A 25,575-nucleotide genomic window follows, 5' to 3' on the forward strand; every position below is an offset into this window, starting at 1 on the left:
AACGTTATGGCACGTCTATTAATAAGGCTCTTAATGTTGAACTACGATAGAGCGCCCTCCCATAGGAGAGAGAGATTGAGCTTTTCCAATGCCATTTATTTATTATCGCACATAACTTATAAACGGGCTTTCCGAAACATCAGGGTGGCAACTTAAACTTTCCTAACGCAATTATCATCACCATCTTCACTTTAACCGATTGAAGTCCACTGCTGGACATAGGTATTCTGTAGGGAGTTCCAATATCCACGATCCTGGGCCGCTGGTTTCCAGCGGCTCCCAGCAACTCTTTTGAGGGCCTCTGTCCACCTCATTGGGGGCCAAACGCTGCGTTTTCCTGTGCGGGGTCGCCGTTCCAGCACCTTGGAACCCCAACGTCCATCGGTTCTCCGAGCTATGTGCCCCGCTCATTTCCACTTCAGCTTTGCCACTCGCTGAGCTATGTCTGTAACACTGGTTCTTCTACGTATCTCCTCATTCCTGATTTGATCAACGCAATTTTGACCTAACGCAATGCTGACACAGGAATAATTAACAAAGGAATTAAGTAATATAGCTACCATTTTTACATCATTTCCATAGTAGTTAATATGAAGAGGACATTTATTATGCATAAAAAAATATAAAATAATACTCACTAGGCACAAAGCAGTAAGTACCTATTTCCATGAACACTAGATCAGTGTTCCTTAACCTTTTTATACTACGTTTTATTTAAAAAAAATAGTAATTCAATGGCTATAATAGTTTCAGACCTAATCAGATAAGTTTTGATACTTTGTAAAATGGAAGGTGGACGTTAGGTGGATTGTATATCTACTGTATAATGGAACTGAACTTGACTCTAATTTTAACATTTAAATTGGTCATTTTTAACTGCGAATCACCTGGACTTAAGCATATATTCATGTAGGGCGATGGTGTTAATTATTTTATGGACCGTTAGCATAAAAAACTGGTAGTTTTAAAACAAAAATAATGTTTTTTTTTTAAACTACCAAACCAAAATTTATAATTGTCAATATAAGAGAACTTTCATAATTTAAAAACCATTAAGTTCATTTTTTGTTCGTAAATTATCTATAAATACATGCACTTTAAGTAACATAACTATGACATATAACGTTAACATAGACAATGAGTACATTGTCTTAGTTAACGATTTAAATCATTAAGCTTGTATGAACTACAAATTCCATTAAATTTAGCTGTGTAACAAATTAAACTATACGTTTTCAGCTGTCAAATAAATACGACGAACTTAGCTTTAGTAACACTAGTTGCTTCAACAATTAAAATAAATTTTTGACAAGTTACTTTAATTATAATATTATTAAATATCTCCTATGTGATATAGACTATAAATAAGCTGCTATGAGAATTATTGCACCAGAGCGATTAACTGCGTCGGAATCGAAAGAGCTACATTTTGATTTCGAATTACAGAATTGGTTTAAGCTAGAAAAAAAATTACGTCACAGAGACACATCTCAGGTTAAGAAACACTGCAAAACAATAACTTTGGTCAAATAGGTATTTGACCAGAGTTATTGTATTTTAACAATTAATTAAGAATCGGTACAATTGACTTTGTTTAACTTATAAAGTTATAGCTTCGACTATATTTATACATTAACCGATTTCTTCGCAACGGGTACTCGTGGTGATTTTGAATACAGCTTCTTGAACATGTCCTGAATTTGGTTGTCAGGGAATAGGTTGCACAAGGTCACTGTGACAAAATAAGGCTTGTTAAGGAAAACTATACAAAATATTATGATAAACATATATATATATATATATATATTAATTATATATTATATTTCTATTATATTATTATACATAGGTCAAATGTAACAAAAAAATCTGGTTCTTAAAGAAGCTGGTGATTATGATAATTTTTTCTCCTCTAAGTCTCAAAGTTAGTGCACTAACTTTAAACTTATTATTAGTAGGTCACTTGCTTTAACTGTGAAGGAAAACATCGTGAGGAAACCTGCATGCCTGAGAGCTCTCGATAATGTTCTCGAAAGTTGACTGGAATCCACCAATGCGCACTCTGACAGCGTGTTGGACTTCGACCTTCACCCCTGCTCATTATGGGAGAAAAACCGTGCCCTGTAGTGGGTCGGTACTGGGTTGATATGATAACTATGAATTTCATCGTACAAGATTTGGTTTACCATATAATGAAAATATACAAATTAAAAATGCTGCTATATGACATGAAAGCGGACTCCGGTCCCTAACAAGATGGGCAGACCAGTTGAAAAAATCAAACTCGTGCCGCTTCTATCAAATCGCCGAAATTGCCTCCGACAGAAGCCGATGGAGACAGTTTACCAACGCGAAGTTAAGATCTTACGCAGGACCACGATCTTCAGTGATGATGGAACGACCAGAGAGAAAGAGATGACATGAAGAAGTGATGTTCTTACCTTCAAGTAACACAAACAGCAATCTCCTGTTAATCTCTTGCGTTTGGAATAGATCGAATACTGTTAGAAGGCCTCTACGTGCCGCGTCAGTTCCCACTATGTGCCTGAGGTCATCTGAAATCAAAAGAATTGATCCATTCCAAACGAAAACATGGTTCAAAAAAAATACTACGTAATCATAGCGAGGGATATATGTAGAAAAGCCGCCAATAGAGACCATCTTTTTTCTTAACTCTTCTAAGCTCCGATAGGCTCCGGCGGCAAAGAGTTCAAAAAAGAGAAGTTTTTTATATTATGTTCAGTAAAGCAGGTTTGAGTGAAATTCTCGGAGATAACGTATCTTCGCTTAAACTACTCTACACTCATTCGTGCCGTGACTGAGAAACAAACATCTAAACTTTGACATTCATCACATAATATTAGAAGACATAGATATTTGTATGTTTCTCCTACTAAACATACATAAATTTAGCAGCAATACCACAACGCAACAGTCTAGAAATGGTCAGTTTTAACACAAACGTGACCAATATCGATGGCAATATTTTAAAAACCCAGTAAATTAGTATCAACCACACAATAGCGTGTCTCATATCGCATTGATAAAGCCCGAAACATTTGGCCCATCGCCAAATTAAGAATCGCGTAACTCAACCATGGTTCAACCTCAAAATTCTATATTCGGAATTTTCATTGAATTAACGAAATGAATTTTTATGCTCATTTATATTGGCTGCTCATTCATCTGTTGTAAGTCGAGAGATTGTAAGAGTTTGTTTTTTTTGTTTTATTTTATCCATGAGACGGTATTGGATTTTACAATAATGAATTCGGTGGCTATACCCGTCCGGCTGAACATGGATGGTTCCGAATCATTATGATAATCAGTTATGATAATAATTAATCACGTAATGCAAGTAGTACGGACAACAGGCCAGTAGAACGTACTAAAGTCGGGTCTAACAAATCTATAGATTATAGACAATATTTTCAATAATGTTATACATATTTTGTCGTACAGGAAATTATTTGTTAAGTGTTCCAGGTTCCCAAGCGAATGTTGAAGAGACGATGTATTATACAACGTGTAAATTAAAACCGAAATAATACTTCACAGGATTTAGAGTCATTATGTACTGCCTCTGAGACTTATCTGCGAAACCAAAAACCTAATAGTTTTTGAGTAAACCACTGTCATAGGTTTGAGTGAAAGAAACCAGATACAGCCCTAGCACCACATGCAAAATTAAAATCATGTGACTTCTGTCACTTTATTAGGTACGCGTCGCGTAGCGTAGGTACTATGCGCGTGTCGATCTTTTATCTTCAATAGGGTTGTCATAAGTAAACACTCAGAATGTTTTAATTCCTCTGTATGGAAAAATAATTATGCTTCTATTCGTTTGATTGACTATTTTTACAGGGTGATTTCTTATGAAATATACTTATGCATACTTCAACATTATTTCGTAATTCGGTCACACGTTATATAATGTGTGTGAATTGTGTCACTTGGCAGTAATAAACTAGCTACGGATTGATACGGTAGTTTCATTCTCACTAACCGACATAAACTGGTATGCATACACTATCTTGTGAAGTTATTTGAGTAACATTGTTGATTGATTTAACGATGTGCGTATTTACCACACGACAAGGCAGGGTTGGCCGGGTAGCCTTAAGTAATATGTAAAAATATCGTCTCCGAGAATTTGAGTAATATAGATAGTACACGCAATATAGCATGCTTAGAATGGCAGCTTTTGTATGACTTTTAATTACCATGAACTGTTTTGTTACTATTAAGTTACGTAGAAATAGCTATCAAAAATTTGTACCACCTATTCTATTCTCGTCTATTCTCCTCTTCTTTTCTTTCCTAATTGAAAGGTTGCCTGGCATAGATCGCTATTAAGCGATAAGGCCGCCTTTTGTATTCTACTTCTTTCTTTGTTTCTGTTTTATTATATTTTGTGGTATACAAATAAAGAGTTTTAATTAATAAATAATAATAACAAATGTTATGACAGTTGTTAGCTATTTCTACGTAACTAAATAGCTGACAACTGTTATGAAAGTTGATAGCTGTTCAAAAATAATATAATTGTAAAATTTCAAACACCCATGACTTTAAATATAGTATAAATTATTATACTAGTCAAGCCCTTTCATTTGATACCTATATTAAGGGTTGTGAAAAAATATGTACTCCGCCATTTTGTAGTGGCAGCCATTTCGGACCGATTTTCATCAAACCTAAGAAGACTTCCGACTAATTCACCTTTCAAAGGAAAAAAAGAAAAACAAAATCGATTCATCCGTTCGGTAGCCAGAATGCAACAAACAAACACACACAGAAACACGACAAACTTATAACATCCTGTCGTTTTTGCGTCGGGGGTTAAAAACTAAAGCCAACATACCTGATGCTGCCGACAATAGCGCTACTTTAGCGGCAACCCTGGTCCTAGCTTTTGTAGCCGCATCTCGCGCTGACACGGCGGGGTTGTTTCGATTAGTCAACCATTGTCTAAAATATATATATATTATTAAAATCACCCTACTGTTAATGCTCATCTATACGAAAAAGGAAGCGGTGATAAACCTAGTGGGTAATTTTTCGGCTTCTCTTTCGGGGGGGACCGAGTTTGATCCCCGGCACGCACCTATACATTTCGGAGGTAAGTGCGTTTTTTATTTAAGAAGTTAAATATTATAGAAGTGGTGATAGCGCATTGGGTTTAGGAGTTCGATTTCACTTTCGGGGGTCGAGTTCGAAACCCAGCACGCACCTCTAACTTTTCTAAGTTATGTGCGTTTTAAGTGATCACTTGCATCAACAGTGAAGGAAAACATCGTGGTAAACCTGCATGCCTGAGATTTCTGCATAATGTTCTCAAAGGATTGTGGAGTACACCAATCCGCAATGGGCCAGCGTGGTGGACTATGGCCATAAAACTTTCCCATTATGGGAGGACACCCGTGCCATGTAGTGGGCCGATAATGAGTTTATATGATTATGATGAGTTAAACATCACTTGCTTTTTTTTTTTAAATAAATATACTACGATCACACACACACAATCATCGCCATCTAAACCCAAAATAAGCGTAGGTTATGTTATGGGTACTATATTTGATGAATATTTTTTTATGAATAATATACACACAAATACTTATAATATACAGATAAACACCCAGACACTGAAAAACATTCATGTTCATCACACAAACATTTTCCAGTTGTGGGAATCAAATCCACGACCTTGGACTCAAATTCAAATTCCATTTCAATTTCTTTATTCAATTCAATTTCTTTATTCATGTAGGCCTATCACAGGCACTTATGAAGCGTTCACACATATATATTTTACATAATAACTTTATACGCCAACTTAAACCTAAAGCTACGATGGTGCCAAACGCGCCCTGGTCTAAGAAGAGCCCACAACAAACTTAGACGGGTTAATTTTTCTTTTTTGTTATCACCATCTCACAGTTTTTTATATTAAGCTGTGAAGCTAGAGCAATTCACACCCAAGCTTTTTTATCGTTCAAGTAATCCTTAATATTATAATAGGATTTTCAGATATATAGGAATAAGATTTTCTCAGAAAGCTGAGTCGCAGCCCACTGCGCCACTCGGCCGTCTAAAGGAACCCTGCCGTGTGGTGACGGCGGATAGAAATTACAGATGTCACCACCACTCCTCTTCCGACAGTTGTCGTTCGAGCCGACTAAGGGAATCGAACGGTGAACAGTTTACTGCTCACCAAACCCGTCTCGCCCAGCGAGGTCGGAAGAGGCCTTTAGTTCAGCAGCTTGTAAATGCAATTCCTACTCGCACGAGAAGCCAGTTTTTTTAGTAAGTTTTTGTCGACCACCATCGTCTATCTGAATAAAATAACAATGTGAATTATAAAAAATTTTACTCACTTAAAGGTTTTTAAATATTGGACCATGTTCCTTGGTGACGTCAACGACGAAACGAATTCTAATACTTTTCTGAAACAAAAAAAAACATTTTAAAATCACAATCAATTTTTTTCTTAGTAAGAAAAAAGTTCTCCAATGCTGGTGTATAAAAAAAATTTACGATTGGCCGGTTGCAACCAGAGCGATGGATAGAAAAGTGAAGGAATGATTTGAAAATAAAACGAGGAAAAGAGGACGTCAAAGAAAGTGGTAGAAAGTACTAGACTTATGGCTTGGGCTTAGACTTGGCGGGCTTGCGACAAAAGCTTTTTCTTTCTTAAATTACGACAATATACGCCATCTAGCCCCAAATTAAGCTTGTTGACTTATGCAGCTTGACTTATGGGTACTAAGGTAACTGCTGAATATTTTTATCAATATAATTTACATAATTACGAGAAATGATGAAAAACTTAAATGTTTAGAAAAATGGTATTTAAGTAGAATAAAATAAATTTTATTGCTTTAACTGTGTGTGTGCATTTTTTGGTGTTATAAGTTGGAATAGTCCCAACAGTTTGCCACTTTCTGGCGTGCAATTTTCTTATACATTTAAAGTTTATTTTACAAATTACTATTATCTTAACACTTAAACTTAAAATTTTAAACTTTAGACCTGTCTCAAAAATATTCGTTAAAATTATAATATGCCTTATTTACTTATTAACCAAATTCTTAAAACCTATTTTTAAAAATATTTACGTCTAATTTTTTTAGAATTGGTAAATGGTCAAAAAAATTTTATACCACAAGCATTTTACTTTTCGCAAATTATTTTTTTATATCACACATATTATATAAAAATCTAATCAATTTATATTTCGTACGAATATTATCTCTATATTTTAAATATAGCATATTAAGATAATTGTAGCACGTTTGGCAAATATGGAATTTTTATTTGGCCATTTATTATATTTATATATTTTTAATATAATATTTTAAATCATTTAAAAATCTAATTGAAGAAAGCCATCATACTTATTAACACGGTCAGCTATCATGGTCCTGAGCGGTGCAAGAAGTCGTCTCCTCAGCCACAACCCTCGGATTCCCAACACCTCTTCCAATAAGCGTAATGGCACGCTTTCATCTCCATCCTAACAATAAAATAAAAATCTAAATTATTTATTTCTACCTAACTTTATATCAAATTAAATTCTGAACTAATCAAAAACAACTTCTACACATGAAAGAATTATAAATATAGATTAACAAAAATATCAAAATCTTTATTTCGAATAGCTTTTTTTTTTCGGATTTTGTGTAGCTGATTAACCCTAATGATTTCAACAGCGTAACGCGGGCTTGTTGGCGAGCCTCGGAATGGGGCTCTGCCAGGAAGAGTTTGAGCCCTAGGGCTCGAAGAAGCGAAGGGATCGTCGGCCTGGGGCCGCCTCATGTGAGGCCGAACCTCAGCTCAGGCGACGATTGGAGTGAAAGGGTTACGGACGGTGATTAATCCGCACGCTTCCGAGAACGCGGTGCGAGCCCACAAATCGAATAGCTTGAATACAAAATTTAAACGTATCTAAATACTGCAACTAAAATTTAATGAAACCTTAAGTTATATAACCTTTAAATATAGCCATTAATTATATCTCATTAATTGAATTATTGTAATCGGTTCAGTAATGAAATTATTATTGAAATCAGTTCAGTTCTGTTTCCCCCAAACAGAGGAGGAGGAGGACTCTGTTTGGGAGAAACAACACCACCGATATGTTAACGTTACATACATAACGTAACTATACTAATATCGCTGCCTACATAGCATTTTTTTTATTAAGTATAAACATGTTGTAGTCTTAGATGTATACAATGTGTAAATGAAAATCGAAATAATACTTCAGAGACTTTAGAGGTACATTATTTACTGTCTTTGAGACTTATCTGGTAATCGGAAACGCGGTATATCTTTTGAATTAGTTTGTATGAAAAAAGAAATATGCTTCTTTTAATTAAATATCTTTACAGGGTGATTCCCTATGACAGATACTTACGCACCCTTCAACAATATTTCGTGATTCCGTTACACGTTGTATAATGCTGAGGTAAAGCTATATCCAGCTTAATATGGGACGTAACATAGTTATTAGTAGGATGATAAAATTACCACTATTGTTTGGAAATCCCCGGATTTCAATGCCAGTCTTAAAGAATATAATTCTTGTAGTAAGAAAATTAGCACTCACATCTTGAATATCAGAAGAGCTCCCAACCTTGAAGTTATCATAACTGTCGCCACTTTTTCCTTGAAATACCTTTGAAATTCCTGTGAATTTGAATAATTTCCTCAGTAAATATTCATTATTATAATTATTTAATTCTTTATTGCACATAATAAAACAAAATACAAAAAGAAAGACACTAGATAAAATATAAAAAAAATGTTTAGGTGTGCAAAGGCGGTCTTTTCGCTAAAGCGATCTCTCCAAGACAACCTTTGGCGAAGTTGTTGTTAGAAGGAACGGTGGAAGGAAAGTAGTTGTTATTTAGTGATACTAAAGGATATTAAAAAGATCGCAGGAACAAGCTGGTTATAAACAGCAAAAATCCTTGGAGGAGGCCTTCACCTAAGAGGGGTCCTTGCAAATTAAATATGGAAACCAATAATAAATTAATTCCTAAATATGATAAAAGAAAACTTTAATTAAAAGTAAACTTTATAGACACTATTTTTTTATTTCATTCATTTCACTATATTTGTAATATTATTTGCATGGAATAAAAGGCTTTTTTTTTTTATTAAAAATGATATTTAAATATATTTAACAATAATTACCATCCATAACTCCATCCACTGTATTAGCGAATTGATCAGGCATGCTTTTCAATGTTCTCATACCCGCCTTTATAGAATTCACCAGAAGTGCATCAATCTAAAAGTTCCATTGACTTTAGAATTAATAATAAATAAATATACTACGAAAATACACACATCGTCATCTAGCCCCAAAACAAGCGTAGCTTGTGTTATGGGTACTAAGATGGCTGATGAATATTTTTATAAATAATATACATAATTACTTACAATATACATATAAACATCCAGACACTGAAAAACATTCATGCTCATCACACAAACCTTTTCCAGTAGTGGGAATCGAACCCAAGGCCTTGGACTCAGAAAGCAGGGTCGCTGCAAACTGCGCCAATCGGCCGTCATATAGAGTACATATATATTTTAATACTATCTGAAAGAATCTGCACCGTTACGTTGTTGAAATACCATCAACACGTACGAAGCGTTTTGCTTCTTTCTTTCTGATCCGCACCGCAAAGGCCTGGAATGCCCTCCCATGTTCCGTCTTCCCCGATATTTATAATCTGGGTACCTTCAAATCAAGAGTGAATTGGCATCTTCTAGGCAAGCGCGCTTCATCTTAGGCTGCATCATCACTTACCATCAGGTGTGATTGCAATCAAGCACTTATCTATATATTTAAAAAAAAATATATACATATATGCCTTGTTTCCTAATCAGACTCGATGTTAACACTCGAAAACAAAAGAATGTTTTATTGAATTCTGCTTTTATGGCTTTTGAGTATGATTTTAAAAAAGGCTATGTACGAGTTGAACTTGGATAAGTGCCTTGTGTTTTAATATAGTTACGAATATTAGACTAGCCACGTTTGGCTAGTAAAATATGATATATCTACTGCTGAGATTAAACAGTGGGTTTTCCGCCAAGCCGCAGAGCTCCTTTCCTGTCTGAAGGACTTGGTTGCCGATGTAATTACCGGCACATCTGCGTCTCAGTTTGATGGACACTTTGTACGACGTTTTCCTTACATGCCCTGCAATTTCTGCTCTATTTATCATTAGATGGGCCAACGGCTTGGTCCGGGTAATCATGGCCTTTTATTATTAAAAAAAAAGCCATTTGTGATTAGCTTACCGAATTACCGTGTCTTTCAGTCTGAATTTCCGGACTGAGGAATCCTCCCAAGTATTCCATCGATAGTAATGTCATATACCTTGCGTCTCTTGATATACTAGTTAAACTTTGCAAATAGTTGTTGAGCATACGTTTTCGACTCTCCAGTACACTTCTCGACGTGTTTTGAAATGTCTTCTTGGCTGGGAACGGAAGGTGGCCAAGTTCTGGCCACTAAAATGCAAAGTCAAGGATTCATTATTGGAGAGATTGCGATCGTAACAATACATTGAAATATAAATATTTTTTACCTTGTCTTTGATTGCCGCATGCAGATCGTAAAAGTCGCTATATCGCCTGTATATGTGCCAAACTTCGTTATCTGAAGCTCTGGTCACTGCGATAGCGTATATTCCAAAAGTTCTACCTTTATCCTGAACTAGTGCTGGAAATTATAAAGTAATTACTCAAGAATAAACATTCAAAGGGGATCCTAAGTTATTTTTATGACTAGGTATCACTCAAATCATTTGAGGATTTGAGTATTCTGTTTATTCAAAAACTTTAATCGCTTGTGAAAAACACCAATTCTCTTACTCCACAAAAGTTAAAATTACGCAATTATAAATAAGGTATCCTCTAAGAAATAATAATGTTACCTGTTTCAATAATATACGCTGATAACGGCGACATCATATTTTTTGCGCTCTGACTTATCGCTGAATGTGATAAAGATAAACTGCTCGTATTTGCAGATTTTAAATTCGATGGACCTAGAAAAATTTCATATCTATACAATGGATTTCATGAAGCTACAGAATTTAGATTTTTGTTAGCTTAAAAAATACATCCCGAAAACATATCGTATTAGATCATACTGTGTTAGCACGTCGCCCAATCTCTTGTTAAATGTTAGATGGTTATTCTTTTGATAAAGACACAATGTAGTCAGCTGATCACATGAGATCCTGGGTGCCATCCACGGGTGGGGCCAATAAATAGTATTGGGTTTCTCTATTTCTTCTAATTCTTAGTACCAGCCCGGAGTTTGGGAATTGGCGGTAAATCACCCCCGTGCCTCAGAGAGCACGTTGAGGTGTCGGTCCTGTGCCTGATCTCTCTCCGTTCGTTTCGGATCTGCCATCCTATCGGAGAGAGAGAGAGAGGAAGTGCACCTGCGTTTGCGCACACATTAGTGTGTATCACTACTATAATATCTTCCGCGTATTTGGACAGTCTCTCTGGAAACTGACCAATGTGGTCTAAATCGGTCGGGGAAACTGTTTTTTATTGCAGTCATCGTAATGTAACGAAACTCAGAATTTCATGGAAATATAGCACGTTGGAACCGATAGCCGGTAGCTATATTATTTATTTCTTTGTTTATTACTCCTGTAACAGCATTGCGTTTGGTCAAAATTGCGTTGATCAAATCAGGAATGAGAAGATCCGTAGAAGAACCAGAGTTACCGACATAGCTCAGCGAGTCGCAAAGCTGAAGTGGAAATGGGTGGATCACATAGCTCAGAGAACCGATGGACGTTGGGGTTACAAGGTGCTGGAATGGCAACCCCGCACAGGTAAACGCAGCGTTGGTCGGCTCCGAACGAGGTGGACAGAAGAAATCAAACGAGTCGCTGGGAGCCGCTAGAAACAAACGCCACAGGACCATGGATTTTGGAACAGACCTATCTCGAGCAGTGGCCATTAATAGGTTGAAGTGATGATGACAGCACGTTCTAAATATATGAGAAGCTCACCAGCATTGTCATTGACCATTTTTTGCGCGAAGCTGCCAACAATATCTGATCTCGAACGATTATGCCTGGCTCCAATAACTGGTAAGACCATATCGCCTGCAATACGGGTGTCAGATTTAGGTATATACATACAAATATGGCTACAGGGGCCTTACTCTCTATGTCATACGAAAAGGAAGTGTGGTTCAATCAATTTGACTGTTTTTGAGATGTAGATAATATACGCGTAAAGAAGCGAAGAATTGGATACATGGGTGCATGATTCTTTCTTCAGTATAAGTCGCGGTTTACATTCCTTAAAAATGGTGGAACGGGCATATTTATTTATATCCACAGTATACTAACAGTCAAAACGTAAACTAAGTCACTTTCAGATGTACATTACAATAATTAATTATTATTTATTTATTATTTAACCTTAACCCGTTTTCTTGCGTTTAAACGGGTAAAAAAAACTAAAATATATAGCACGCGCTTCCTGACGCGTTTGTAACTAGAAGATCGAACACGAGCGGTAAATCAACTGAGACATAGGTCACACAAGAAAACCACTTATCAAATATCAATACTATTTAGGAATACAAAAATGATACTGGATCAAAACGAATCATTTTGCTGCCGAAACCGATATTATTAATTCTTCTTAACCACTACGGGAGAAAATGTTTCAAGCCCTACCGCAGTCAGACTTCAAACTTTTCGTTACGGCAACTTGCGGCAAAAATATAATTTCGTATGGCTTAGTGAATAGGGCCCCAGGACTGAAAACGCACACACTTCTAAACTACAAAAACAGTCTACTTTACCTCTACAATAATAATTGAGCAAACATATTTTGGCCACCATGGTAAGTGGAAAGCCATCAAAATTTTTCAAAATTCAAAATTTATATATCACTTCTCAGGGCATCAACGGAAAACGTACTACGAAGTGCCGCTATGTGGCCATCAACCTGAGGAATATGTGTTAAGCCTCGTGCGCCTGTTCTTACAAAGGTAACCATGTCCTTCAGACCAGAGCACAGCAACGCGGTTGGAGTACATCTCCGGACGACCTCTGTCACAAAAAGCTCTACATCTATCTACAGTACACTTAAATATATATTTTCAGTGTATTTATAACTAAGAAAATCTTGCTAAAACATGAAAATGACTACCCACAGGTGCATTTAGGTATCGTGTGATTCTTGTTACTTGGAACTCTTCGGGTTAAGGAACGGGGAAAGGTAGAGGACTTGTTACAGATGTTGCCTTTGTACTTCGTTTTGTTAAACAGCTTTGGCAATTGGTTGAAACAGGTTTTCATTATTCGTCTGCATTTTTCTGTTGATTACCATATTTTAGTAATATTTTGAAGTGTTATTATGTATTATTAGTTGTGACTAAAGCATTGTTAGAACAGCATTGCACCGTTTCCACATTATCCTATCCGATATCGGATCTATTAGGGTATATTATCAGGCCAGAATACACGATATCTGATACCTCAACAGCAATTTTTACAGTTGCTTGACACTATTTTATTGCATTTTGAATCTAATTCATCAAATCATTGCATATCTAAGAAACTTTTTATACAATAAAGTATTGTGCATATAAGTTTTAGAATATACATTCAAAACTTTTATTTACACACCAGTTTAAAATGTAATACAGACTCAACTATACACAATCAATAGTAATCAAGATAAAATAAATTTTACGTGTCTGATATCGGAAAGGATTATGTAGAAACCCTCTAAGGTGACTTAACTGTATTAATTACTAAAACATTAACTTACCAGCATATTTCGGAATTTCCGGTTTAGTTTCTCTAACGTAGTCACTGCAATAAATAATTATTTTTTACAACATAGTTAAGAAATTCTTGTGATCAAACACGGCACTTTTTTAAACCTTACCTATTTACTCCATTCGATTCGCCTTGCTCATTATCCATCATAAAGTCAGCTTGCCATGATGGATCATCCTGTAAATATATTTTTTTTTTAAATTATACATTCGAATAAAAAACGTGTGGCACTCGGGGACTGCCGCGGAAAATCTAATGCTCAACATTGTTTATTAACTTATGCAGTTTTAATTATTTATTTGTATTTACTTTGATATTAATTGATTTTTTTTCTTTGATATATATCAAGTTACACTCTTTTGTGCTTTACTTTGATATTGAGAAAAAGGACGGGCAGTTTATCGCTGCAATAATACTTAAATATAACAAAAATTCATTGTGCGTGTATCGCGGAAATTCGAAAATGGCAGCACCGATTTGATTTTTTTTTTTAATAGCGGGTAAACGAGCAAGTGGGTCACCTGATGTTAAGTGGTCACCACCGCCCATAAATATTTGCAGCACTAGAGGAGTCACCGATGCGTTGCCGGCTTTTAAGGAATTTGTTTATCCGCCCCTTGAATAACCCTAGATTGTATTTTTGAGGAAACACATCAGATGGAGATTGTTCCATAATTTGCAAGTGCGCGGTAGAAATGATCTGGTATTTCGAATAGTGGAAAAATACCAGGCATCCAGATGATGAGGGCGGAATTTAGTGAGGTGCGGTCAGAGAACAGGAAAGGAGGTATCAATGAAAACAACTCTTCAGAACACTCTCCATTATAGAGTAGATAGAACACACGAATGGAACTAACATGGTGCAGTGGTAAGGCTTTCTATGCTAGAACCTTTGCTTATAATATAAGTTAATGCAAATATGTAAATTAAAAATGCATATAAAAAAGCGGAACTGGCAGGCTTCGAGCCCGCATCTCTATGGTATCGCAGCCTGAGTGCTTTGCCATTTAACCACGTTTCTCATACCACAGATACCAAAATTATCACTTGTTTTTAGATCAGCCTAAGTCCTTGAAGTCTTTTTTTTTGCTTCAAAACACTCTTGCTCTTACTCTATCTCTTTCTATTAGCTTCTCCTACTCCTCTTCTTTACTCTATCACATGAATGGCGCAAAAATGACGGCCGATTGGTGCTGTGGACCCTGCTTTGTGTGCAAGGCTATGGGTTCGATTCCCACAACCTGAAAACGGTCAGGGTCAACAGGCCTACTACAGAAAACGGTCCCACAATGAGAAGGATTTTAGGCCCTAGTCCACAGCGCTGGCCCAGTGCGGATTGGTGGACTCCACACACCTTTGAGAACATTATTTAGAACACTCAGGCATGCAGGTTTCCTCGCGATGTTTTCCTTCACCGTTGAAGCAACTGATATTTGAGTTACTTTAACCGTACATAATTGAGAAAAGTTCGAGGTGCGTCTGGGATTCGAACTCGGCCCCCCGAAAGTGAAATCGAGCTCCTACCCAATGCGCTATCACAGCTTCCATTATGTATTTTATTCAGTAAAATATTCATCAGTTATCTTAGTACCTAAAACACAAGGTACGCTTACTTTGGGGCTAGATGGCGATGTGTGTATTATCGTAGTATATTTATTTATTATAAACAACTTACCTCTAAAGCGTCGCTCACGCACTTTTGCATGTCGTCAAAGCACGTAACGGGATTGTTTGTGAATTCTTCGCCCTCAGTGGTTATCTTACGCACTAATTCCGCGTGACAATTTTCAGGTGTACCCAATATAGCTGCCCGGCTTGGTGATAGATATGTATCGCAAAGTTCTAACGCTGACGATCTGAGGTTGTCGATTACAGCTTTTGATGTCTGTGGTGCGTCTAAAATAATTTTCATTCAATTAAATACTATGTACTATGGGCCTCATAAGAAGCCTCAGAGTCACTCAGCGGGCGATGGAGAGAGCTATTCTCGAAGTATTTCTACGTGATCAAATCAGAAATTTGGAGTTACCAGAGTTACCGATATAGCGAAGTCGCGGAGCTGAAGTGGCTATGGACGGACGCATAGTTCGGAGAAAGGATGGACGTTGAGGTCCCAAGGTGCTGGAATGGTAGCCCCGTACTAGTAAGCATAGCGTTGGTCGACCCCCAACGAGGTGGACAGACGACATTAAGCGCATCGCTAGTAGCCGCTGGACCTAAGCGGCAAAAACCGTGGAATTTGGCACTCCCTTACAAAAGCCTATGTCCAGCAGTGGACGTCTATCGTATTATATGATGCTGATGTACTATTTAACTACCTGAAAGGTCGAGTGGTTAGAGTATTGGACTACGGATAACGAAGTCCTAGATTCCACGATTTTGATAAGCTGATGATGACGATCTTGAATAAGATATATAAATAAACTCTCAACCAATTACAGCCCGCTGGTAGACATACGGACGGGAAAACAACAGACGCTGCACAATTGATGGATAGATCGATGAAAAAACATAAAAAAATACATACAAACGAGGTTAGAACCTATGTTTTATAGAGAAGGTTAAATAAGTAAACAACTAGAATACATTAAGAGTAATTTTCAAAGCAAGATTTAGAAGGTATAAAAGCATAGGACAGGTGTAAATAATATGAAAATATCCGGTTTGAAAAAAAAATTACATATTTGAATATAATACCTGCTTCATTCAATTCAATCTCTAGTAGATACTGGGCGTTCGATTTCCAAGCAGCGATAGCTCTTAGGAATTTTAACGTCCTCAATACTTCTTCAGATACTTTATCCGTATTGCTGCTATTAGATGCGCCTGAAAAATTAAGAAAATCACACATTACTAACATTTTATAATAATAATAATAAATAAATATACTAAAACAATACACACATCGCCATCTAGCCCCAAAGTATAAGCATTTGTTGTGGATACTAAAATGACTGATGAATATTTTTTATATATAGTATACATAAATACTTATAATATACAGATAAGCAACCAGACACTGAAAAACTTCCATGTTCATCACACAAATATTTTCCAGTTGTGGGAATCGAACCCACGGCCTTGACTCAGAAAGCAGGGTCGCTGCCCACTGCGCCAATCGGCCGTCATTGTAATGACAATAATCATTATTAACAATCCATTAACAGCCCACTATAGAAGATGAGGCTCCTCCTAGATTGGGAAGAAGTTATAGTACACTACGCGGCGTGATGGCCAAGTGCGGATTAATAAATGTATAGGTTTCCACACGATGTTCTTTGAAAGCAAGTGTTATTTTCAAAACGCACATAGCTCCGAAAAGTTATAGGTGCGTGGTAACTCATTCCACGAATGAGTTGTGTCCTCCCGAAGTCCTCATTTATATTAGATACAGCATAAAAAAAACTCTTGCATAGTGTAAATTATGCAACATAGATTTCTACCTTTCGAACTTTAGAGAATTTGGTTTTCCTTATGTCCATTCCTTAACGTAAAAACTAATTTAAAACATTGTTTAAAATATTTTACATACCTTCTTGGGGTCCCAACGTGGCTAACCTTGCTTGAATTATTCTACATAAATATTGCAAGGAAGATAATTTCTGGCGATCTTGTAATTCCCATTCGCCTGCACTGTCTCTTGAATGCTGCAATTCATTATATAAAAATTTTATCACTACTGAATTTCTAATAGTACTATTAACAAATGATTTCACAAGAGGTAAATTAATCACAGAATTCATACAAAAAAAGAATTAATCTTTATCGAGGTCCATTCTTTTCGAGAAATCATAAAAAAATACGCAGGGATAATCACCATGTGTTTTAATTTAAGGTTAGATGGTTGTAGAAATCATAAATACAATAATTCACACACAGTATGTATATTCACACGCTCATATACATACTCGTGTGAATGCGATTTTATTTTATTAAAATCAGATAGGATTGAAATATAATATAAAAGGTTATATAGAGAAGTACCCAAGAAGTTCTACTACAAAAACCAAGACAAAGCCAAAGTGGCCTTTAATAAAATATAATTAATGATCTTACTAGTTTCTGTATATCCTTCTGAACAAGTTCTAATGTCGCATCCAATTCCTCAGCATCACCACAAGATCTAATGACCAGTAGAAACAGTTCGGAAGACAGGCAGGAATCTCTACAACACTGTTTTAACATATTTTACTGCTTTTATTCTTTGTTGCATCGTGGAAGATACGTAAGCATACTTTATCACATACTGAGGTAGCAAAGCAGCTTAGCACTTTGCTACTGTAAACATAACATAAACCAAAACTGTAGCAATTGTTAAAATATATAAAAATAAAAATTATAAAAAAAAAAAATAACTTACAAGTTCTAATCAAACTGCCCTAGAGTAGATTATTTAATAGATCACACTACGGAATATCATCTTACTTATATTATAAATGCGAAAGTTTGTAAGGATAGATGGATGGATGGATGTTTTTACTTTTTCACGCAAAAATGACTGAACCAATTTGACTAAATGTTGTAATATAGGATGGATGGATGGAAAGCAACCTATGTGTTACATAGGTTCCTTGCATCCCGGGAGAATATACGGTTTCTGCAGGATTCATGAAAAACCAAAAAACCGAGTACAAAGCCGCGGGCAACACTGCAACGAACGAGTTGCCGCTTTTTACAAAACCAAAAACTGAAGGAATAAGCAATTATTTCAAATTGATTTGTTCCTTATTTGTAATTATTTATGCATCCATGACGAAAAACGTTGACAACCCCAAAAATGCTTATTATAATTAGAAATCATAAATAAATTAATTAACACATAAAAAGTGCTTTAAGAATAAGTTGTCAAGAATTCATATCTGAATAGGATACTTACAGATCTAATAATAGCCCGATTGATATTGTCAGGGTCACTCAACAAATTGATCAAAGGTTTCAAAACAATTGCAGACAGCAAATCTATTAAAAGTAACTTCATTGCGTGACATTTCCAGGCCTCTTCCGGCGCGACTAGATACAAAACTGCTTCTGATACCTCACAGAGTAAAGCTAAAACATGAACTTTGAATGAAAAACTATCGGTCAAGAGAATTAGATCCGAAACTACTCGCAATGTTATAAATGCGAAAGAATGGCTGAAGATTCGTTGTTCTCTCATGCAGCAAGCAAAGCAAAGTATTGGTATGATTAATTGGTTCGAAATAGTTTATAGGCCAGGGAGAGTAACTTTTCATGCTAAATTAGCCGAATACATTTTAATGAAATTGTGATATTAAAGAATTTGAATAGCTCAGTCAATTCGGGCGCAACGTATTGATGCTTTGCTTTCTTTCGCTTTGACTCGCTTTTATAACCATTTCAAAAATCTCATCACACATCTTATGATTGCAAAAGTAAATTTGATGGTTTGTTCTTCTTTCTCATAAGAACGTTCAGAAACAAACGAAGAGGCAAATATCTACATGCTCTGGTAAAAAGCTCAGTAACACTTTACGGCGTTATCGGCGGAATCGAAATTGTATTTAACCTTCAGATCTTTCTCTTTAATTTTGCTTAATCCCCAATTACAAGATTGATTTTCCATTGGTTGTTGGGAAATGGCCGTTGGAAACTTACGCTTTAAATACTAAACTATACTTACCAAATTCTTTTTCTGAGTCAGTGCAAAATGTATCACGACAAATCTGTTTATTCTCCATTGAACATTCCAAGTCGAAAAATAGGTCCATTAAATTATTACTACCTATATTCTCTGAGCTACTATAGAATTTAGATTTGCCAAATGTCTGTGAATCTGTAAAAAAAAACAAACAAAGTGCATAAATTCAAATAGTCAAAGTTAAAGTCAAATGTTTGTTTATTCAAGAACCCACATAGATAGCACTTTTGATGCGTTAATTACATAGAAAAAATGTACATGGTAGTGAGTAGTGATGGCGATAACTACATTCGTAAACCTAAAACTAAGGCTATGAGGGGTCCGACCACGCGAAGAAGCCCGTAACAAGCTGTTCTAAGAACAGCCGGGTGTTCTTTCTGTTATTACCATATAATATACTAGCTGTTACCCGCGACTTCGTCTGCGTTTGATTTTGTTTTTAAAGTATTCAGTATCGCTAGCCTTAAATGAGTATAGTTGTATTTACATATAACATGTGACTGTCAATTAATTATAGACAAATAATTTGCAATAAAATAAAATTGTGACTTTACTTAAAGATCTAAGCTATCCTATCTCTTAAGTTGGACCAGACTGCTCACGGTGTGCCAATTTAATTTAAAATCGGTTCAGTAGTTTAGGAGTCCATCGCGGACAAACATCGTGACAGGAGATTTATATATATTAAGATATGCGAGGTGGTGTGTGGTGGAACATTTGTACCTACCCGAATATTAAAGCAACTAGCGTCAGCAAGGCCAGAGGTACTTCTCTAAAAGTTTCCGGAATGATATCATAAGAACAGACTGACTTACTTTGTGATCAGAACCTTACACATTTCTACCGAATGGTAGCGGTTAGTCCACGAATGAGGGTTGACGTCAGGCACTATGTCGTTAACAATATGCCAAACCAAACAAAAGGTCTATCTTAAAAATTAAAAAAAGAGAAGTCGCGCCAACCACACATACTGTGGGATAACAGCAATTTACGGGTTTACGAACTCCAGATTTTTTAGAAATCTTTAACAATCGTCGATATACTCCAGCCAATTTACGGAAAACACAAAGAATTATACACAAAAATCTTGCTCATGAAAGTAAAACCCGTATGAAAATCCGTTCGGTAGTTTTCTAGTTTCGTGCGCGGGTCAAACAGACGCGGAGGGTGACATTGCTTAATAATATTTTAGGATTTTACCTGGAGGCCATGTCAAATCAGTTTCGCTTTTATTTCGTCGATGAGTCTTCTTTTCGTCTTGTTTCTTTGGGCTTGGTTTTGAGGTCCCATTTACCTCTTTGGCACTTAATAACTGCAAGTGTTTTAATCTAACTCTCGACTGCTTAAACAGTTTCAAATGTACTGTCAACTCCTCAGGAAATCTTGTAGAGAGTAGATGGACCCAATCTACACATTTCACTCTAAAATATTTATTCAGAATCGAAATTACATGCAATAACAAAATAAAAAATATACTTCTTTTGAAAGAGTCATTTACTTTTAAATACATTATTAGTACTTATGTAAAGCTAGAACTTTTTATGTTTTATCTGTTTTAACTTAACTTAATGTTTTATCTGTTTAATTAGATGCGTCACAGTGGGTTTTAGAATAAAAGTTTCTTTAAGACAAAGCTTATCAAAGTTTTATGCCCTAAGAGCTAATTATAATAAAGTTTTTTTTATCTCGCAAGGTATATTTTCACTGTATGTTTTATCTTATTTATTAATAAATACAAAGTAATTTATCTTATTTATTTTAAGGTTAATAACATTTTTATTCATTGATTAATTAATACTTGTAATAATGAAAATAGATATATGTAGTATAAGCGGTGATACCCCAGTGGGCAGTTCTGTAGGGTTGGGACTTCAGCTTCACTTTCAGGGTGATGAATTCAAATCCCAGCATGCACCTCCAACTTTGCTAAGTTATGTGGGTTTTAAGCGATTAAAATATTACTTGCTTCAACGGTGAAGGAAAACATTGTGAGGAAACCTGCATGCCTGAGAGTTCTCCATAATATTCTCAAAGGTGTGCGGAGTCCACCAATTCACTGTGGGCCAGAGTGGTGGACTACAGCTGTTCAATGCAATACAGAACACTAAAATCGCTTGGCAGAATGTCTTTGTTGTTAGGTTGGTAACTAGCTACATTCCCTCCCACCAGACAAAAGCTCTTTAGCTTGGTAATTTCTATTTTACATACATAAATACTTGCTATCTTACCTATTTGCTATATTAGCCCCTGCTGCAACCACCAGCTTTTTTATAGAATGTGAGGTGAATTCCTGATCATCTGTCACAACTTCATACCAAGTGGTAACATAGTCATTGATTATAATGGAGATTATTTCGCTTATAAATGAGTCCACCGTTTCACTGCCTGTGATTCTACTGTCAAATTTAGGGGAGGGTTTTTCATTCTCAAACAATTCTAAAACCTGTAAATAGTAAAAAATTCTATTTAGAATTTCTATGCCTATATTAAACTTCAATAATTAGATGTGAAAGAATTGGGCGCTTGCAACAATGTTCTATAATTCATCCAAGAGGCTATAATTTAAAGGGACTGCATAAATACTGCAAGCAAACATAAAATTGCAGCTTGTATGCAATCATACTACAGTAGACATAACTGCATCTAATCTACCTTGCAGTTAAAATAGTGCAATGGAACCTCAGGCTATAATACTATATAAATAAAATCCCAAGGAAAGCTCAAAGCTATAATAGAAAGCTATCAACTTAAAGTTAGCAACTTCTCTCTAAATAAGATGTTGTATTTCATTATATATGTGTTTTATAATAGTGACAAGCTAATTATACATTCAAAAACCTTGTGATTCGATTAGAACATACCTTAGCAGATTGTATTGAAAAGTTTGTCTGTTGCAATGGGTCATCCAAACAATCAATATCAGCAGAAAACACTTTCTTATGGTCATAGTTCAAGTAAAAGATAGTTAATACCCTGTAAGATGTTACAAATATTAATTAAGGGAAAATTTTCACCAAGCAATAAGAAATGATTGCCAATTAACGCCAATAAGTGAATTTTATTGATCTTTAGCCCTCATCATCTTTACCAACTGTTATCACATATTTGTGATAACTAGTACTAAAAGTTCACCTCTCTTTTCGAGGTATGGGAGTAGATACCAATTTTATAACTCTGTGCTTACACCAGGAAATTTAAACAATGCAGATCTAATTATGTGTATCAAAATTGTTGCAAAAATTGATAACCACTAGACAAATGTAGATCTCTATTCCTGCATCCTGTGAATCAACCTATGTACTTTAAAGTTTATCATTTGTAAGTAGTAAGTAGATCACATAATTAAGAAGTTAAGTTTTATGTTTAGAAGTAAGATAGTTTCACAATCAAATCTCAAATACAATCATTAATAGGATACAAATCCAGAAATATTGATTCTTGATAAATAACAGTGGTATTATTGAATTTAAAATCAAGTTTAAGAATTCTTAAGTTAGCTAATAAATACTGTTGAAACCCTTTGTAGAAAGATTTGTATGCATTCTGAATCTAGTCATAAGGGCAATTTCAAATGGGAATGTATTATGTATTATATGCTATACAAAACTCACGCAAAACACGCATCAAGAGTATTATTTTTTTAATTAATAATTACATACGTACCCAATTAAAAATGAAACGAAAAATGTTAACAATGTAAGATACAATCCGAAACCTAGCAGAGCGATAATTATAATGGAGACTAGGCCAAACCATCCTAGAACTCTTCCGATCATTTTAGTAATAAAATATCCAACAGTAACTTAACAATAAACATTAACTGTGGCAAATAAAAAAAACATTAGCGAAAACTGAAAACAAAACAGAAAACCACAAACAAGACAAAGTTTTGTCACAATATTAAATTGACAATGACATTAGTAAACGCCATTTTTGACTTGTGCATTCCGATTTATGCAGATCTATGTGAGCATAGGTACCTTTTAAATCAAATATTTTTTCCATAGACAAGAATATTTTTGCCTGGCATTGATCGTGGCTTTGATGAAAAAATTAGTATATCCCTACTATTATAAATGTCAATGTAAGTTTGTTTGTTACGCTTTCACGCATAAACTACTTAAACGATCCTCATGAATCTTTGTACACATATTTTTGGAAGTGTCAGAAGTAATATAGGATACTTTTTATTCCGACATTAAGCTCGGTTCCTTTGGGAAAAGGGATGAAAGTGTTTGGCGATTTTACAACATAACTCCGACAAATTATAACCGATTTAAATTTTTTTTTTGTACTATATAGGTTATAATATGGGTTTAATTTTGCCAAAACTGTGGTTGGAGATAGAGGACGGAACTTCTCAGCGGACAGCAGCAAACCCCTCATTTAAGGCTTATCGATACTGAAATTTTTTATAGAACTACAATTAAATTGAATGCCACATCAAAAAACAAAATCAAACGCAGACAACAGCTAGTAACATTATAATTAATAGCCTGGGTAAAGCAGTGAGATAGTAAGGTATTAAATCAAAGGGATGAAAAAGCAATCGTGCACATCTCTGACGAATATACCTTTTCTTGTCCAAAACTCTTCCATATTAAGTTCGAAGAGGTGATAGTTTTTCCAGTTTAGATGTATACCTACTCTTTGTCGTTTAATCAGATGAAGCTATGGAGGGTAGAGGTAAGGAGAGTCATCTGTGTATATGAAAAAGTGTCGTCAAAATGTATTAAATTAGGATGGCGCCACATTTGCATCAGGGTAACTCTTAAAAGAAGCGCCAAATATAAATATTGTTAGAGTAGGCTTGAAAAATAAACAAGGAAGTATGGAGATACAAGGAAGTAAGGTTATATTTACCACAATATTTTGTACAACGTAAGTTGTTGAAATTCTCAATAATTAACTACTTTAGTCGATAATGACATTAAATTTTTTAACTCGGCATACTTCAATTCATCTACGATTGGTACATTCATACCATACCCTGTGCATCCACCAGCGCCATTGTGGAGGATTTTTGAACTGTTATTTAGCGCAACAACTGGACACTTTTTCAACTTTTCTCCCATATAAGATGACTCTCCTTACCTCTACCCTCCATAGATGAAGCAGAGTTTTTAGTCATTTTTCTTCTGGCTTGCCTAACAATGACAATTATATAATCATTAGCAAATAACTCCAGTATCGTTTTTTTTTCGGCGGGAAACTTCGTACATGGCGGACGCGGTTTTTTCAAATTTTCCTTTGATTTTATTGTAAACTCGTCTTGAAAAGGATTTGGTGTTGTTTATATTGAACTGTAACTTGGCCTGTCAATTTGTGCACACGTGTTAGTGAGATTCCGGTGTAATTTCGGTGTTTTATGTGAATTTACACAGCAGCAGAAATAGTTGTCATTGGTGATATTCGTATAAATCTAACCGTATTTGGTGTTGGTTAAATATTTATTATGTGTCTGTAGTTATAGTGTTTCCAGTAAAATGGATCTAGATACACCTCCTGAGCCGCCCGACCCGGGGGCATCAGCCTCGTCTCGCAAACGACAAGGAGAGGATACCAACGTATATGCGGCCAAAAAAACTATAACTGATCCTACTCAGGTAAACCCATCCGTTCAAAGCCTTTACATACATCCTTCCTTCACCGAAGGCGCCAAGTCATACTCTGACGATGATAATGGGCCTTTTATCGTCCAAGTCTCACGGGAAGTGGAGGACCCATCCTCTGGAGCGTCATTACGGGCTATAAATTTCGGTCAATTCTTGCACAAACACAAAATTGGTTCAATTATCCACGACGGCGTCAAAAATATAGGCCGCAACAAAATTACTGTAGAGTTTACTTCTGCCCAAGCTGCCAACAACTTTCTGGTTAGTCCAGTTTTGAAGTTATGCAAATATAGAGCTATAATTCCCACATACAACATAACCAGAATGGGGCTGGTGAAAGGAGTTCCCGTGGACTGGTCGATGGACGAGCTTGTTGATTCGCTAGAGCTCCCGCCTGGCTGTGGTGAGGTTCTGAAATCAAGGCGACTGAACAGAAAATCTGTCACAGAGGGTG

At 35.7% G+C, this 25,575-nt stretch overlaps 1 protein-coding gene across 3 annotated transcripts; it reads right to left on the reverse strand.

Moving 5' to 3' along the window:
• Positions 1-1,150: 1,150 nt before the first annotated feature.
• LOC120624731 (sorting nexin-13-like) lies at positions 1,151-23,325 on the reverse strand. 3 transcript variants are annotated; one of them, XM_039891421.1, is made up of 24 exons: positions 23,170-23,325; positions 22,368-22,479; positions 21,735-21,949; positions 20,707-20,927; positions 19,489-19,641; positions 18,724-18,896; positions 17,904-18,020; positions 17,380-17,494; positions 16,545-16,673; positions 15,523-15,743; positions 13,957-14,024; positions 13,837-13,880; positions 13,217-13,378; positions 12,057-12,152; positions 10,956-11,069; positions 10,608-10,741; positions 10,318-10,530; positions 9,199-9,295; positions 8,609-8,688; positions 7,395-7,513; positions 6,375-6,443; positions 4,862-4,968; positions 2,439-2,552; positions 1,151-1,732 (listed from the first exon to the last, which is right to left on the reverse strand). In XM_039891421.1, exons 1-24 carry the CDS (start codon positions 23,280-23,282, stop codon positions 1,626-1,628), a joined length of 3,093 nt encoding a protein of 1,030 aa, XP_039747355.1. In that variant the 5' UTR covers positions 23,283-23,325; the 3' UTR covers positions 1,151-1,625. The 3 variants fall into 3 exon arrangements, with proteins under 3 accessions (XP_039747355.1, XP_039747356.1, XP_039747357.1); XM_039891422.1 differs by lacking the exon at positions 13,217-13,378; XM_039891423.1 differs by lacking the exons at positions 12,057-12,152; positions 13,217-13,378.
• Positions 23,326-25,575: the final 2,250 nt, after the last annotated feature.

The sequence above is a fragment of the Pararge aegeria genome, chromosome 6, assembly GCF_905163445.1.
Source record: "Pararge aegeria chromosome 6, ilParAegt1.1, whole genome shotgun sequence".
In the NCBI taxonomy this organism is placed as follows: domain Eukaryota; kingdom Metazoa; phylum Arthropoda; class Insecta; order Lepidoptera; family Nymphalidae; genus Pararge; species Pararge aegeria.